This window comes from Bos javanicus, chromosome 3 (assembly GCF_032452875.1).
Source record: "Bos javanicus breed banteng chromosome 3, ARS-OSU_banteng_1.0, whole genome shotgun sequence".
Lineage (NCBI taxonomy): Eukaryota > Metazoa > Chordata > Mammalia > Artiodactyla > Bovidae > Bos > Bos javanicus.
The window spans coordinates 7,114,234-7,130,010 of record NC_083870.1 but is presented as its reverse complement, the minus strand read 5'-3'; the positions used below and the strand labels follow the sequence as shown (position 1 = coordinate 7,130,010).

The 15,777-nt window shown below is 50.3% G+C and overlaps 1 protein-coding gene across 2 annotated transcripts in view; it reads left to right on the top strand.

The window, feature by feature from the left end:
• Positions 1–15,777, top strand: part of C3H1orf226 (chromosome 3 C1orf226 homolog) — a 359,502-nt gene that overhangs the window by 325,702 nt on the left and 18,023 nt on the right. For both annotated transcript variants that reach the window (XM_061400275.1, XM_061400264.1), the window contains exons 7-10: positions 3,809–3,975; positions 5,694–5,873; positions 13,316–13,481; positions 14,895–15,047. In XM_061400275.1, the coding sequence (XP_061256259.1) occupies positions 3,809–3,975; positions 5,694–5,873; positions 13,316–13,481; positions 14,895–15,047 (666 nt within the window). The remainder of the gene's footprint in view (positions 1–3,808; positions 3,976–5,693; positions 5,874–13,315; positions 13,482–14,894; positions 15,048–15,777) is intronic.

The following is a 15,777-nucleotide window of genomic DNA, read 5'->3' as shown; positions in this document are numbered from 1 at the left end:
TACTACTGTGGGCAGGAATCCCTTAGAAGAAATGTAGTAGCCATCATAGTCAACAAAAGAGTCCAAAATGCAGTACTTGGATGCAGTCTCAAAAACAACAGAATGATCTCTGTTCATTTCCAAGGCAAACCATTCAATATCACAGTAATCCAAGTCTATGCCCCAATGAGTAACGCTGAAGAAGCTGGTTCTATGAAGACCTGCAAGACCTTCTAGAACTAACACCCGAAAAAGATGTCCTTTTCATTATAGGGGACTGGAATGGAGAAGTAGGAAGTTAAGAAATACCAGGACTAACAGGCAAATTTGGCCTTGGAATACGGAATGAAGCAGGGCAAAGACTAAAAGAGTTTTGCCAAGAAAATGCACTGGTCATAGCAAACATCCTCTTCCAACAACACAAGAGAAGACTCTACACATGGACATCACCAGATGGTCAACACTGAAATCAGATTGGTTATATTCTTTGCAGCCAAAGATGGAGGAGCTCTATACAGTCACCAAAAACAAGACTGGGAGCTGACTGTGGCTCAGATCATGAACTCCTTATTGACAAATTCAGATTTAAATTGAAGTAAGTAGGGAAAACCACCAGACCATTCAGATTTGCTGCTGCTGCTGCTAAGTCGCTTCAGTCGTGTCTGACTCTGTGCGACCCCATAGACGGCGGCCCACCAGGCTACCCCATCCCTGGGATTCTCCAGGCAAGAACACTGGAGTGGGTTGCCATTTCCTTCTCCAATGCATGAAAGGGAAAAGTGAAAGTGAAGTCGCTCAGTCCTGTCCGACTCTTTGCGACCCCATGGTTGGCAGCCTACCAGGCTCCTTTGTCCATGGGATTTTCCAGGCAAGAGTACTGGAGTGGGGTGCCATTGCCTTCTCCAAATTTAGATTTGACCTAAATCAAATTCCTTACAATTATACAGTAGAAGTGAGAAATAGATTCAAGGGATTAGATCTGATAGACAGAGTGCCTGAAGAACCATGGACAGAGGTTTGTGACAGTGTACCAGAGGCAGTGATCAAACCATCACCAAGAAAAAGAAATGCAAAAAGGCAAAATGGTTGCTGAGGAGGCCTTACAAATAGCTGAGGAAAGAAGAGAAACTAAAGGTAAAGGAGAAAAGGAAAGATATACCCATCTGAATGCAGAGTTCCAAAGAATAGCAAGGAGAGATAAGAAAGCCTTCCTCAGTGATCAGTGCAAAGAAATAGAGGAAAACAATAAAATGGGAAGGACTAGAGATCTCTTCAAGGAAATTAGAGATACCAAGGGAACATTTCATGCAAAGATGGGCACCATAAAAGACAGAAATGGTATGGACCTAACAGAAGCAGAAGATACTAAGAAAAGGTGGCAAGAATACACAGAAGAACTATACAAAAAAAGATATTAATGACCCAGATAACCACAATGGTGTGATCACTTACCTGGAGCCAGGCATCCTGGAATGTGAAGTCAAGTGGGCCTTAGGAAACATTACTATGAACAAAGCTAGTGGAGGTAATGGAATCCCAATTGAGCTATTTCAAATCCTAAAAGAAGACGCTGTGAAAGTGCTGCACTCCATATGCCAGCAAATTTGGAAAACTCAGCAGTGGCCACAGGACTGGAAAAGGTCAATTTTCATTCCAATCCCAAAGAAAGGCAATGCCAAAGAATGTTCAAACTACCACACAGTTGCACTCATCTCACACGCTAGCAAAGTAATGCTCAAAATTCTCCAAGTGAGACTTCAACACTACATGAACCAAGAACTTCCAGATGTTCAAGCTGGATTTAGAAAAGGCAGAGGAACTAGAGATCAAATTGCCAACATCCATTGGATCATGGAAAAAGCAAGAGAGTTCCAGAAAAACATCTGCTTTTTTGACTGTGCTAAAGCCTTTGACTGTGTGGATCACAACAAACTGTGGAAAATTCTTCAAGAGATGGGAAAACCAGACCACCTGACCTACCTCCTGAGAAACCTATATGCAGGTCAGGAAGCAACAGTTAGAACTGGACATGGAACAACAGACTGGTTCCAAATCAGGAAAGGAGTATGTCAAGGCTGCATATTGTCACCCTGCTTATTTAACTTATATGCAGAGTACATCATGCGAAATCCCAGGCTGGATGAAGCACAAGCTGAATCAAGATTGCTGGGAGAAATATCATTAACCTCAGTTATGCAGATGACACCACCCTTGTAGCAAAAAGTGAAGAACTATAGAGCCTCTTGATGAAAGTGAAAGAAGAGAGTGAAAAAGTTGGCTTAAAACTCAACATTCAGAAAACTAAGATCATGGCATCCAGTCCAATCACTTCATGGCAAATAGATGGGGAAATAGTGGAAACAGTGACAGACTTCATTTTGGGGGCTCCAAAATCACTGCAGATGGTGACTGCAGCTATGAAATTAAAAGATGCATCCTCCTTGAAAGAAAAGCTATGATCAACCTAGACAGCATATTTAAAAGCAGAGACATTACTCTGCCAACAAACGTCCATCTAGTCAAAGCTATTTTTCCAGTAGTCATGTATGGATGTGAGAGTTGGACTATAAAGAAAGCTGAGTGCTGAAGAATTGATGCTTTTAAACTGTGGTGTTGGAGAAGACTCTTGAAAGTCCCTTGGACTGCAAGAAGATCCGAACAGTCTATCCTAAAGGAGATCAGTCCTGAATATTCATTGAAAGGACTGATGCTGAAGCTGAAACTCCAATACTTTGGCCACCTGATGCAAAGAACTGACTCGCTGGAAAAGACCCTAATGCTGGGAAAGATCGAAGGCAGGAGAAGCAGACAACAGAGGATGAGATTGTTGGATGGCATCACCGCCTCAGATATAAGTTTGAGTAACCTCCAGGAGTTGGTAATGGACAGGGAAGCCTGGTGTGCTGCAGTCCATGGGTTTGCAAAGAGTTCGACACGACTGAGTGACTGAACTGAAAAATACACCTATCTATTTATGTAATTTTTTTCGTGCTAAAACCTTTGGGGGCTTCCCTGGTGGCTCAGTGGTAAAGAATCTGCCTGCTAATGCAAGAGACACCAGTTCAATCCCTGGATCAGGAAGATCCCCTGGAGTAGAAAGTGGCAACCCACTCCAGTGTTCTTGTCTGGGAAATCCCATGGACAGAGGAATCTGGTGGGGTACAGTCCACGGGGTTGCAAAGAATCAGACACGACTGAAAGAATACTTTTTTCCCTACTGTTTCCACTTCTGAGTTTGAATGAGGTCGAGGTGGCTGTCATCCCTTTCTTGCAGGTTCCCCACACCCTATCAGTGAAAACATCACGCCAGCCTGACAAAGCAGTCATGCCCAGCCTTGAGGAAATGTCTTTGTTTCAGAACTTTGAGAAGATATTAAAATCAGAACGTCTTATTGGATTGGACATTTAATGGCTGCTGCTGCTGGTGCTAAGTCGCTTCAGTCATGTCCAACTCTGTGCGACCCCATAGACGGCAGCCCCCCAGGCTCCCCCATCCCTGGGATTCTCCAGGCAAGAACAGTCGAATGGGTTGCCATTTCCTTCTCCAATGCGTGAAAGTGAAAAGTGAAAGTGAAGTTGCTCAGCGATCCCATGGACTGCAGCCTACCAGGCTCCTCCGTCCATGGGAGTTTCCAGGCAAGAGTACTGGAGTGGTTTGCCATTTCCTTCTCCAGGACATTTAATAGACTTGAGTTGAAAAGATATATGAAAATGTTACTGAACCAATGGTGTCCCGAAGCGTGACATGATTGGAAACTGAAGTGTTGGGCAGGAGGATGCTGTTCTTGGTGTGACTCTTCCCTTCCCACCCTCTCTGTTGTCCCTGTAGGTCGCCAGCTCACCGGAGCCGAGAGGACCTCCACGGCCACTGCAGAGGAGACGGACATCGATGCGGTAGAGGTCCCACTCCCAGGGAACGATGCCCTGGAATTCAGCCGAGGTGTGACCGACCTTGATGCTGTAGGGAAGGAAGGAGGCTCCCACACAGACCCCAAGGTAGGCAGGAGGCAGCCCACCCAGGTGATCTGCACATCTGCATGCATGTCACCTCCCAGAGTGGCCTGTGTCATGGCCTCAGCCCCCGTCCGTCACCTCTTAGCCTCTGCCAGCACAGTGGTGGCTCCAGAGCATGTGTTACTTCCTTTCAAACTGAATCTGGAGATTCAGACCCTGTGAATTGATGCTAAATGTGGCTGTATGTCAGGATTTCACAGAGCTCATTTCTGACATGCATTACCCTCCAGGGTCCATCAGTACTCAATTCCCTTCTCACTGGAAGCCCCAGCTTTGATAGCACCTCATCGGAGCACAATACCTGTGCATGTGGCTAATTCTTGCACAACACAGTGCGATCCCCTGGGGCTTAGCTGAAGGACCAGGGTGAGTTTGGGCTGTCTCTGCCTGTGGCTAGGATCGTGTGCCTTTGATGCTCCTGGGGAGGCTGGAAATTGGCCCACTGGAGGCTGGAAACTGCAAGACCACCTTAGGCATCCTCCATTTCAACCTCCTGTTTTTATGGGTGAGATGACAGATGCCCTCAAGGGGTTTCTGATATGATCCAGGTGAAACTGAGAACTCCCAACCTGAAGACAAAACCAACACCTCTGGCCCCTGCCCCCACACACTGCCCCTACCCACCCCCCGACACACGGCCCCCTGAAACACACACACGGCCCCCACCACACACACACAGCTCCGCCCCCCACACACACACACACAGCCCCTGGCACACACTCACAGAAGGAAAATTCTGACAGATTGCCCTGGCCTCAGACTCCCTGCCAGTCCCCTGTATCCTGAGTGCCTCTCTTTCCTCACCATGTAACAGCTTTTCCCAAGAGGAGGTCATTAGGCTAGTTCATCGGAAGGGGAGACCTGTCTAGTTTGAGGGGCGGTATTGTTCCGTATTGTCTGCCTGATATTTTCTGTGGCGCCCAGCTTGCACTCTGCGCGGCAGAAGCCCTCTGTCCCCGGCGCTTCCCCTCGCACACCTAAAGAAGGGCCTGCGGCAGAGCGGCTGCAGCGGAATTCTCTGGCTCACAGAAGCTGCCTGGTGACAGTGTCCAGCTATTAGGAGGGAGACGGGAGGGAAGGGAATGGAAGCTGCTTTCCCCTTTCGGAGAGAGGATCTCCCCAGCCCACGTTCGGTGTGTGTCCAGACTTTCTTCTCTGGAGCTCCCATGGTGAGGAGGTGGTGCCGGGTTGGAGCACCTCCCTCATGGCCTCTTCCTCCAGTGGTCAACTCGGGAGACCCTGCAGACCCGGGAGGAGAGAGCCCTGAGGACACAGCAGAGTGAAGGTAGAAGCTGCCTCATAGCAAGGTGTAGGTAGCTGCCTTTCATAGAAATAGATCCAAGACCAGAACCTCAGGTAACTCAACAGTGTGGTAGAGTTGGAAGCCATGGGCAAGAAATGGAACAGGATCAGCTGCCTGGGCTCCCATCATATCGCATCAGGAACTCAGCTATACAAATAGGGTTTTCTGACTCTGTGGTCCCAGCCCGGGCCATCAGATCATCTCCTCTGGGGGTGGTTGGGGGCGGGGGTGTCCTGTCCACATTTCCATTGAAGACGCAGCATTTCCAGCTCTTGGTTATAAGTGGGCCATTTCACCCCAGCCTCGTACTAGACATACTGTGTATATTGAAGACAGAGTAAGTTGTGTAAAGGAGGCACGTGCCCAGGCTCACACCCTGTCTTCTCCTCTCTTCCAGGTCCCGCCCCACCCCCAGGAGCCCATGCTGACAGCTTCGCCCAGGATGCTGCTTCCCTCTTCTTCCCCGAAGCCCCCGGACCTGGGTGCGGGCACGCCGCTGTCCACCCATCACCAGATGCAGCTCCTCCAGCAGCTCCTCCAGCAGCAGCAGCAGCAGACGCAAGTGGCGGTGGCCCAGGTTCTCCTCAGCCTCCTCCCTTCTTCGCAGGCTCCACTCTCATGGGCTTGACGCACCTTCCCTAGCGAGGGGCACCGGGCAGGTTTTAAAACCTAGGGAGCTATAAGGGATGGCTCATGCTGTTGGATCATTGCTTGTTGGGGAAGGGGGGAGGTGGGGAGAGGAGAAAGGGGGGATGCAGATGAAATGGGAAAAAACATTTTGGTTTCCCATGTATCCCCCACTCTGAGTTGGGCTTGGCTGGCTTGGCTGGATGTTGTTGGGTCATGACTTGAACTTACTAAGGAACATAATTTCACCCTTCCTTTCCTGCCTTCTTTTCCTGGTGTGTGGGTGAGAAGGGATGCTTCTGGAGTCAGAACAGATGTGAGGATAGGTGTGACTTTGTGATACCACGCTTAAAGGAATTAAAATATGAATTTGTGCCAAATGCCCCTGCAGAGTCTACCATCCTGGAAACCTTGTCCATAGAGGTTTCCATGCCTCCTTTAGTCATCTACTCATTCCAGGCAGGATTTCTCTATTTATGTAAAGATTTCTCCAGGCAGGACTTGATACCATACTGGCCTTGATTATAACGGGATTTAACTTCCAGGAACTTGCTGTTGTTCAGTTGCTAAGTCCTGTCCAGCTCTTTGCAGTCCCATGGACTATAGCACGCTGGGCTCTTCTGTCTTCCACTGTCTCCCTGAATTTGCTCACATTCATGTCCATTGAGTCAGTGGGTGATGCTTTCTCACCAGCTCATCCTCTGCTACCCTCTTCTCCTTCTCTTGTACATTTCCTTTCAGGAACTTAGGTATTTGAGCCATAATGGGAAGAACTAGCTTAGCTTTCAGGAATCAAGCACTGTTTGAGCCTTAAGGATTCACTGGGCTGCTGTTGCTTTATAAAGGAGGGGTGAGCTGATGTCCCTGCTGCTTTTAGCAGGGATCCCTTCTGCTTGCTTTCTGTGGAAGGCATGGTCGTCCACATCTTCCTTGGAACTTGTGAGTCTGAGCTTCATCTTCTCTCTGGGCAATCAGGGGATGGTGGACGCATCATTGGTACCATTCGAAGGCTGACTCCTAAGGTAAGAGTCAGATGGGGTCAGGACCTAATGGGTAGATGAAAATAGTGAGAAGCGGGGACTTCAGGGTTTGGAGAGTTGGTGAAAGATCTGGAAAGGCAGCTCTTGGCATTGGCATTCTACATCTGCTCAATCAGGCTGGCCTCTGAGGTCTTCTGCATTCTGGAGTGAGAATAATAAGCCTTCTCTAGAGAGCTGTTATTGATCCTTGTCATTTCTTCTCCTACTCTTCTCATGACCCCCAGGTGGAGTGAATCACACAGGCAGAGCTGTCCTTCCCAACACAAACCCCTTGAGGAAGCATCCGGCAGCCTAACCAAAGTGATGCAATGACTTGAGTCTTGAAAAGACCTTCTTATAGCAGTCTCACATTGACCTGGGCCTGAGGCCCAGCCTTGTGGGTGCCTTTTGCAACCGGGTTTCAAGAGAATAAAATCAGTGGGGCACTGCTCCCAAGTGATTTGAACCTTTTTAAAAATACTGACCATAATCCAAAAGGATATGTGCTGATACTGGGAGGATCTGCAGGTATTCCCAGAACAGCAACAAAGAGGAGGGATGTCATTTATGGCTTCTGATATTTGAGGGAAAAATCACTGCCTTTTGTCAAATAATTGTATTCATCTCCTGTAATTAATGATATGGCGGGTGTTGTGGCTGACAGGAGCACAAAGCCGGAATGCTCCAGCACAGGGCCATTCGGCAGCCCACATCCATCCTCCAACCCACGATATTTTCCTCTTTCAGCCTATCAATTACCAAGTAATTAGTATTTATCTAAGAATGAGCTTGATGCATATTCATGATGAATATTATCAGGAAGGCATTTGAATTTGAAGTCACTGCTAAATACTGAAGCAAAACTATTTGCAAACGTATAATCTGCACGACAAGAAGAGTGTTGCGGTAGTCAAAGAATGCACAGTCCGCAAAGCCTCAGGTCCTGTAATTTATCACAGGTCTCTCTCCCAGTCAGGATGAAACCCTCAGAGTGGTTCTCTGGCCCAGAATCAAGCATCTGTCTCAAGGAGACATCGCTCTCCTGGCCCTGTTTTAACTGCTTGTGTTGCAGAAGACAGTGAAGCTAGGAGAGGGGAAGAGCAGTGCTTGCAGTTCACCTGATGAGCCTCTCCCAGCTCAGCCACTCCCACCTGATGAGCCTCTCCCAGTTCAGCCACTCCCACACTTGGAATCTGTGGATTATAGTTGGCAGTGCCCTGGTTGAATCTGTTCAGTCTGTGGCATGACTGAAAGGCCACCGGAGCATCTCCCATGGGTAAAATGACTTTGGGTAGGGCCATAGACTTCTGAAATGTTGGGGTCAGACAGTACCTTAAGGTCCTCACAGAGCGTTGTCTTGCCCTCTCTGCCGTCCTTATAGGCAGGCTCTGCGGTTTGCTTCTTCATTTGCTGCCTGGGAATACAGCTGACATGTCGCACCTCGCAGCTGGCTTTCAGCTCCTCTTGTCCTCCAAACCGATTCAGTCCTAAACCAGCCTTTAGTTACAGGTTTCTCTGCATATCCCTCTCTTACTCTCTTTGTAGCATTTGATCCAAGGGCTTTTTTATTAGTATCCAAATATTTGGGTGTAAACAATGATGTAAGATATATATATATAGGTGGATTAATAAATAGGTCTTCTTAACATCTTTCCTGCTTTTAAAATACATCAAGTCTGGCTTACTTGGTTTCTCTGCACAGTGTCCGGCGTGAGGTCAGCTTTTACTTGTGTTGCCAGACTCTATTGCCATCAGACCGCAAGGTTTCTGCCTGTCTTTGTAAAACTGCCAGCAATCCCCGTAATTCCAATGGGTAGTACTGTGACCTCAGCATTTCAGGTGGGAACACATTTTCCTTTGTTCTGGGAGTATCCAAGTCCTCCTGTGTGACTCCTGAGAAGAGCTAAGGATAAAGACAGTTTCTTGCTAACAGGTGTACTCTCGGGGTCCCTTGTTGCATGATTTATGCACTGTCCCCATTTTTCCTCGAAGATCAGTCTGGTTCTACTGTTATCACTGGGACCAGGCTTAGATCTCCTTCACAGTGTTCTGATTTGGTCTCAGACCTCAAGACCTCTCCCAGCCTCTCCCTAAATTGGTTCAGAGCTGGTGTAGAAAGGCCCTGCCTTGGCCTTCAAGGTACGTGGGCAAAGGTGTTGCTCAGCTGACTCTTAAGCATTTCCAGAGTAGATCTCAGTGCATAAATAGTGAACCTTTGGACCACTTTCCTGACCCCAGCATGAGGCTTGCCTGGCTGCACTAGCTTCCTGCTCTTAGATGGACAAGAAGTTCAAGGGTGCGAGTCAAAGTATAATCAAGCCTTGAACCAAAGCTGGGTTGTAGCTGGCACCCGCATGGCCACAGGCTGGGCCCACATAGCTCCAGAATTGATCTGGGCGCTGTGGCTGTCTGGCAGCGGTTAAGTAGGCCAGGTCCCTTCACAGTTTGCCAACTCCTAGCCTGGCTCCTGGGGAAAATGTTGTCCTGCAGCTCAGTATTGCTATTGAAAGACTTCTCTACCTGCTGCCACTTGTTCTGAAACAAGCGATCGGTTACTTAATGCTTTGCAATCGTGTGTGCCGTAGTTAGAGGAACAGCGCTGAAAACCCTCCACAGCCCCCCACCCCCACCCCCGCCAGGCCCTAGATGTAGCCTCTGTGCTCGTGGCTTCTCCAGTTCCCAGCGCCCTGGGTGCACTGCCCAGGCCCCTGCCTTGTGCATGCAGAGACAGAGCCGCCTGCCTCCGCTTGTGTGTCCCGTGTGTGTGGGCGGGGCAAACTGCTCTGGTTCTCTCCACTGCCATTTCCATGTGCCTGCTGCTCCCTAACTCCAGCCTGGCCCTGCCCCCACTTCTCACGGAGGAGCTGGAGTCCAGGCAAGTAGGCTGGAGGGCCAGTGGGCAGTGGTCTGGTGTTGCTGGGTGGGTTGTGGGCGGCTGTCTGAGTCTGGGGAAGTGGCACAGAGCTGGAGGGCACAGGGTTGAACTTACACTTGTACTGCTATGGCCAAAACGCAGAACTGGACCCTGACTCAAGGCGTGGCCTTCCCCCCGATTTAGTCTGTGACCAGAATGCGTGCATGCTAAGTCGTCTCAGTCTGGTCTGACTCTTTGCAACCCTGTGGACTGTAGCCCACCAGGCTCCTCTGTCCATGGGATTCTCCAGGCAAGAATACTGGAGTGGGTTGCCATGCTCTCCTCCAGGGGATGGATCCCTTGGCAGGTGGATTCTTTACCACTAGCGCCACCTGGGAAGGCCAGAATAGTCATTGCCAAAGACCACGTGACTCTGGAAAGGCAAAACTGTCTTCTGCCTTTTCAGAAATTAACATAGCCTTCCTTGGCCAAAGGGGTTTGAGGTTTTAAAAGAAGAGCGTGCTGAATACAAATACATCCCGTCTGGGAGGGATGGGGAGGTGGTATCTGCTCCTGTTGTACAGTGGGAGAGGCGAGCACACAGCTGTAGCTGACTGCCCAAGCCAAGGCTGAAAATAATGCTGCTTCATTTCAGTGCTTTGTGGCCAGACCCACATATGCGAAACACAAGGAGTGTTAAATAGCCTCAAATTTAGAGGAAGTTCGGGCCGTTTTGTCCCAGCTTGGCCTGGGTTTCGTACTCCTGGGGTACAGACTGCTTCAGTGAGAGGCCTGAGCCTTATGCCTGCTGCCCATTTGGACGGCTGCAGGAACAGAAGGGCTCCTTAGCGCCGGGTTTAGGCAGCAGCAGCAGCGTGTGCTTTCGAATTCCCAGGGTTTCAAAACACCTGAAATGTTATAAGTCTGCGTTTGCAAAGCTAAAGTTCTTGTTTAGACTAATACAAGGAACGCTCAAACACAACTTTTTCTCATAGTACTGAGTGCCTGTGGATTTGTGATGAAAGATTTGATTCAAAGGTTGTCTTTTATCTACTAATGGTAACTCCCCTGCTGGAATGGTTACGTGCAAAAGAAACTTCCAGATTTTGGTGTTTTTTTTTTTTTCCCCCTGGCTTCTGCAGGAGGGAATTCTTCTTTTGTCCCCTGTCCTAATTCTCTGACTTCCCAGAGGAAATCTAGGAGTGTTCTTCATGGAACCTTTAACCACTGGCCCCTGGTACTGACTATTCTATTCACCTGATATGGACTCATAGACTGGCCAAGCCTCTGGCCAACCTCTCAGTTGAAAAATGGAGACAGTGAGGCGCAGGTAGAAGTGTATTACCTTCAGTTGAATAGGGAGTAACCAACAGATTCGAGCTTTCAGCTCCTGGTCCAGTGCTCTCAACTGGCCTCTTCTGTGGGCAGGTTCAGACGTGGGGTTTGGGCACCTGAGTGTGTAGCCTTTGTGTGCAGGGAGCCCTCTGTAGATGTCAGTTGTTGGTAGGTGAGATTCCCCGCTGTTTCTGTTTACATGCTTGGAAAGTTTTGCTCCACGTTTATGCCTCGTGTTTCTGTTTTGCTCTGAAGAAAATAGAAAATGGATAATTAGCAATTTTGTCTGCCCAGTACATTCCTCTCGGTGATGCTCTTAGTTGGAATAAATTACATTTACTGGCAGATGGAAGGTTATGGTTTCCTCTGGGGGCACTTGTAGGGGTGAGGTTCCCACAGCAATTGTCCTGATTCTCAGAACCAGCAGGATTTGGGGGGACTCTTTTGGTGAACTGTCTCCATGCCTCATTTTTGCAAGGAAGACAGAGGCTTAATAGCCATCTACCATCTGATACTGGATTAAAATATTATTGCCACTGCTTTCCCTGTTCTTGCCCCTCTCTAGATCTCTCCTTAGTTTATTTGAGGCTGATATCTGGACTGGAAGATCAGTCTTGTCCTTAGCAGCGCCTGGTGAAGGACAGATTCACTTTAGATTCCTTAGGCATCCTCCCCCTTGGGGAACGATAGGCCTAACCTCAGGAGCCGCTAATGGAAAGTGGCGGTTAATCTCATTAGTGGCTCCACTTAGAAGCAGAGCCAACAACTGCAAGGTCAGGTCCTCAAATCTGGGCCTGGGTGAGGAGCTGGGGGGAAGGAAGCAGCCACTGCATCCGAAAGTGCGATCTCTGAGGGCTGGCTGCCGGCAGGGCAGACACTGCCCTGGCAGGACTCTGGGCCAAGCTCGGCCAGACCGTGGGGTGAACATGACCTGTTACTCCCTGACAGAATGTGAATCTCTTTGGAGCAGATGGCTCTTCAGAAACCCAGAGCATTTGTTGTCTGAGTCAGAGAATCGACTCTTCCAATTCCTTCCTTCTCTCTCCTCCGCTCTTGGCTCTACCTGTCCCAGTCTGGTCCTCCTGACTCTGTGTCTTTATCCACACCGTGTTTTTGGTTCAAGAAAACCCTCTTTCATACAGGTTGCTTTGGTCTTAACCACCAAATTCATGAGCTCCCCATATTCAGGGACCTTCAGAAACCTCCCAGAGGCCTTTCTATCTACTTCTCAGCGCAAAAGTCACACATTGTTGTGTGACTTAGTGTCGTCAAGCCAGAGTCCTGAGAGAATCCCCACGTCTCCTCCCCCTGGGTTGTGTCCCCACACCCAGACTGTGCACCGGGAGCAGAGAGGCCCCCTGGGCCCTGAGCACTCAGGGTGCCACTGCCGGTGCTCTACCAGGGACGGTGAGAGGGCGAGGGGCCCCCTCTCCCCAGAGAGGGCAGCTCTGGAAGCTGTCACCTCAGGCTGACAGCCATCTGCCGGGGCTGCTGGACAAAGCCCTGTGGTTAGTCAGTCAGCAGCTGTTTGACCTCCGCCAGGTTCGAGGCATGCTCCCAGAGGCCTCCGGAAATAAAAAGGGAGCAGAAGGGCAGGGCAGGAAGCTGACACCCACCACAGACATGGAAAAACAGACTTCATGACCGTCACCTCACTGTCTTAGAAAGGGCATGCGCCTGGCTTCCTGTTTCTCGTGCTGTTTGGGTGTGAGGAAGGGGAGAAGGAAGATTGTTACAGGGGTCTGCTGTGACACTGTTCTTCGCTAGTGGGTCAGCATATCAGTTTTTTGGCTTTGTTTTTGAAAAGACAAGGTGAGAAAAAGGTACCTGCCTCAACACAGCAGTAGTATGTTAGCTGTCAGAGCGGTTCTGACGGGGCTGGGGCTGGGACACAACTCTTTCCTACCTCTTGCTCTCGGTGTGGGGCTCTAAGTGGTATGTGAATGACACATCATGGCCCCCACTCAGGATGCGGATCCAGTGGCCCAGCTTCTTTCAGCTTCTCGTCTGCATTACCAGCCCAGGTGCCCATTTTGCCTGGGAAAGGGCTTCTCCGTCTTGAATTGAAGCTGGAAGGCTTGTCTGGCCCTGGCCCTCCACCAGTGACTCACGTTTACATTCACATCCCTTTCTTCTCTCCGCCCTGTCTCCTCGCTGTCTTCTCTGCCTCCCCCTTCTCCGCAGGTTCACTTGCTGAAGGACCAGCTGGCTGCTGAGGCCGCAGCGCGGCTGGAGGCCCAGGCTCGTGTGCACCAGCTCCTGCTGCAGAACAAGGACATGCTCCAGCACATCTCCCTGCTGGTCAAGCAGGTGCAGGAGTTGGAGCTGAAGCTGTCGGGACAGAACGCCAGTAAGCGAGGGCCCTGCCTGGCCTCACCTCCCCGTGGAGGCTCTGGAACCGAGAGTTACCTTCCCCAAGCTTTTGGTGGTACTGTTGGACCCCTGGCCTGCCCTGGTTATCCTAGCAGAGAATATAAGCAGCTCTGTTTGTTCCATCCACACACTTAATGGAATTACAAAATGGCAGGGCCAGAGAGGGTCTTGGCTGCCTTCTAGCCCAGTGCCCAGATTTGACCTTGAAAGTCCCCAGGAGTCACAACCACATGTTCACCCAGCCTCTCCTTGATGGGCCCCCAGGCTCTTCACATCCTGAGGCTGCCTGGTTCCTTCTCAGAGGGCTTTTCCAATCGAAATACACTGAGCATCTATTGTGAGTCATGCTTTCTGAGAGCTCTGCAGGAGACGTCAATCTGTCCAGTAGTTCACTCCCCCTGTATAACTCTGTAGTGCAGAAAAGGCTGGTAGCAGTCTGCCTCTCAGTGCATAAAGCAGAGGAGCGCCTGTGGCCAGCACACTCTGCCGGCTAGTGGCAGAGGTTGCTTGGCTCCCCGCCTGAGATCCCTGCCTCTACTCCCAGCTGATCCAGGCTGCACTGGGATGTGCTGGGAGACAGCGTGTCTCTGTGACGCGCTGAACTTGTCCGTGGCTTGTCTGCTGCTCTAAGTGTGCACTGACTGTGGACCAGTATCGACTGATCATAGGCATGATCTCATTTAATCCCTACAGTGGCAGATGATTTTGTGCCCATTTTACAGATGAAGAAACAGACCCAGAGATTAAATAACTAGCTCAAGGTTTCAGGACTAGCACAGTGTGGAGCCAAGATTCAAACTCGGGTCTGATCATAAAACAAATGCTTTCTGCATCACACCAGTAGTTCACCCAGACTACCCTGGGAGCTTCTTAAAAAATGGATACTCAAAAAAAAAAAAAAAGGATACTCCCAGATCCAACCCACAGAGATTCTGCATTGGTAGGTCTCAGGCAGAGCTGAGAACTCTGTTTTTAAAGTGGCCCAAAGGTATGCATAGGGAACCACTGTACTTTACCACTCTGAAAGCCCTTCTGGATGTTTCTTTATCAAGCCCCTGTTGTATTAATGCCAATTTGCAAGGTTGCACTAAACGTTTCTACATACTTTTAACATAGCTCTTCAGTTTGTACCTTTTTCCTACCACGTTCCCCTTTCAAAGCATCCACGGGTCTTGCCAGCCCATCGCGGTCATGGCCCCGCCTTGCCTCCTCCCCCGGCTCCTCCCCCTAGCCTGGCACGTCCATTCTGAGTCAAGTGGAAGGAAGGATTGAAAAGCCCACCCTTACCCCACTCCCCCCGAGTCGGCCAGGGACCTGGGTGGGCCAAGGGTGGCTTTCAAACCAACCACCTTGCTCATGCGACCCCTCTTCCTGTTGTCTCCCCCTCCAGTGGGCTCACAGGACAGCTTGTTGGAGATCACCTTCCGCTCTGGAGCCCTGCCTGTGCTCTGTGACCCCACGACCCCGAAGCCGGAGGACCTACACTCGCCGCCCCTGGGCGCGGGCTTGGCCGACTTCGCCCACCCAGCGGGCAGCCCCTTAGGTAGGCGCGACTGCTTGGTGAAGCTGGAGTGCTTCCGCTTTCTCCCACCCGAGGACACCCCGCCCCCTGCTCAGGGCCAGCCGCTCCTTGGCAGCCTGGAGCTCATCAAGTTCCGAGAATCGGGCATCGCCTCAGAGTACGAGTCCAACACGGACGAGAGCGAGGAACGGGACTCGTGGTCCCAGGAGGAGCTGCCCCGCCTGCTGAATGTCCTGCAGAGGCAGGAGCTGGGCGACAGCCTGGATGATGAAATCGCCGTATAGGTGCCCTGGGGCGAGGAGGCCGAGGTGTGGAGGGCCGAGTCTGGCTGCTGCATGGGTAGGGCTGCCAGCTGATGGGCAGATGGGCACTGCTGAGGATATCCAGGGGCCTGGAAACGTTTACAGTTTAAGAAAAGCATTAGGATTTTGCTTTGGAGGGTCAAGTGGGGAAGAAATTGGATTGCCAAAAATGAATCAACTCCTCCCTCCTACTTGTGACTCCTGGGGGAGGAGGGGACTTTCAGAGCCCATGGCTTTGGGAGAGGGTCCCTCTTGAGGACCACCAGGCTGCTGAAGGACCTGCTCCCACCTACCGCATCATCAGGCTGCTCTGCTCTGTCACGTAAGGCCCTTACAGTCCCCTTGCTCTCCCTACTTCTGTGGTCCCGGCTATGAAGGGAAGCCATCGGTACCTTCTCAGGTACTTTGTGTTTAGATGCCAGGATGCTACCAGTTGCCTAACTCTTCCC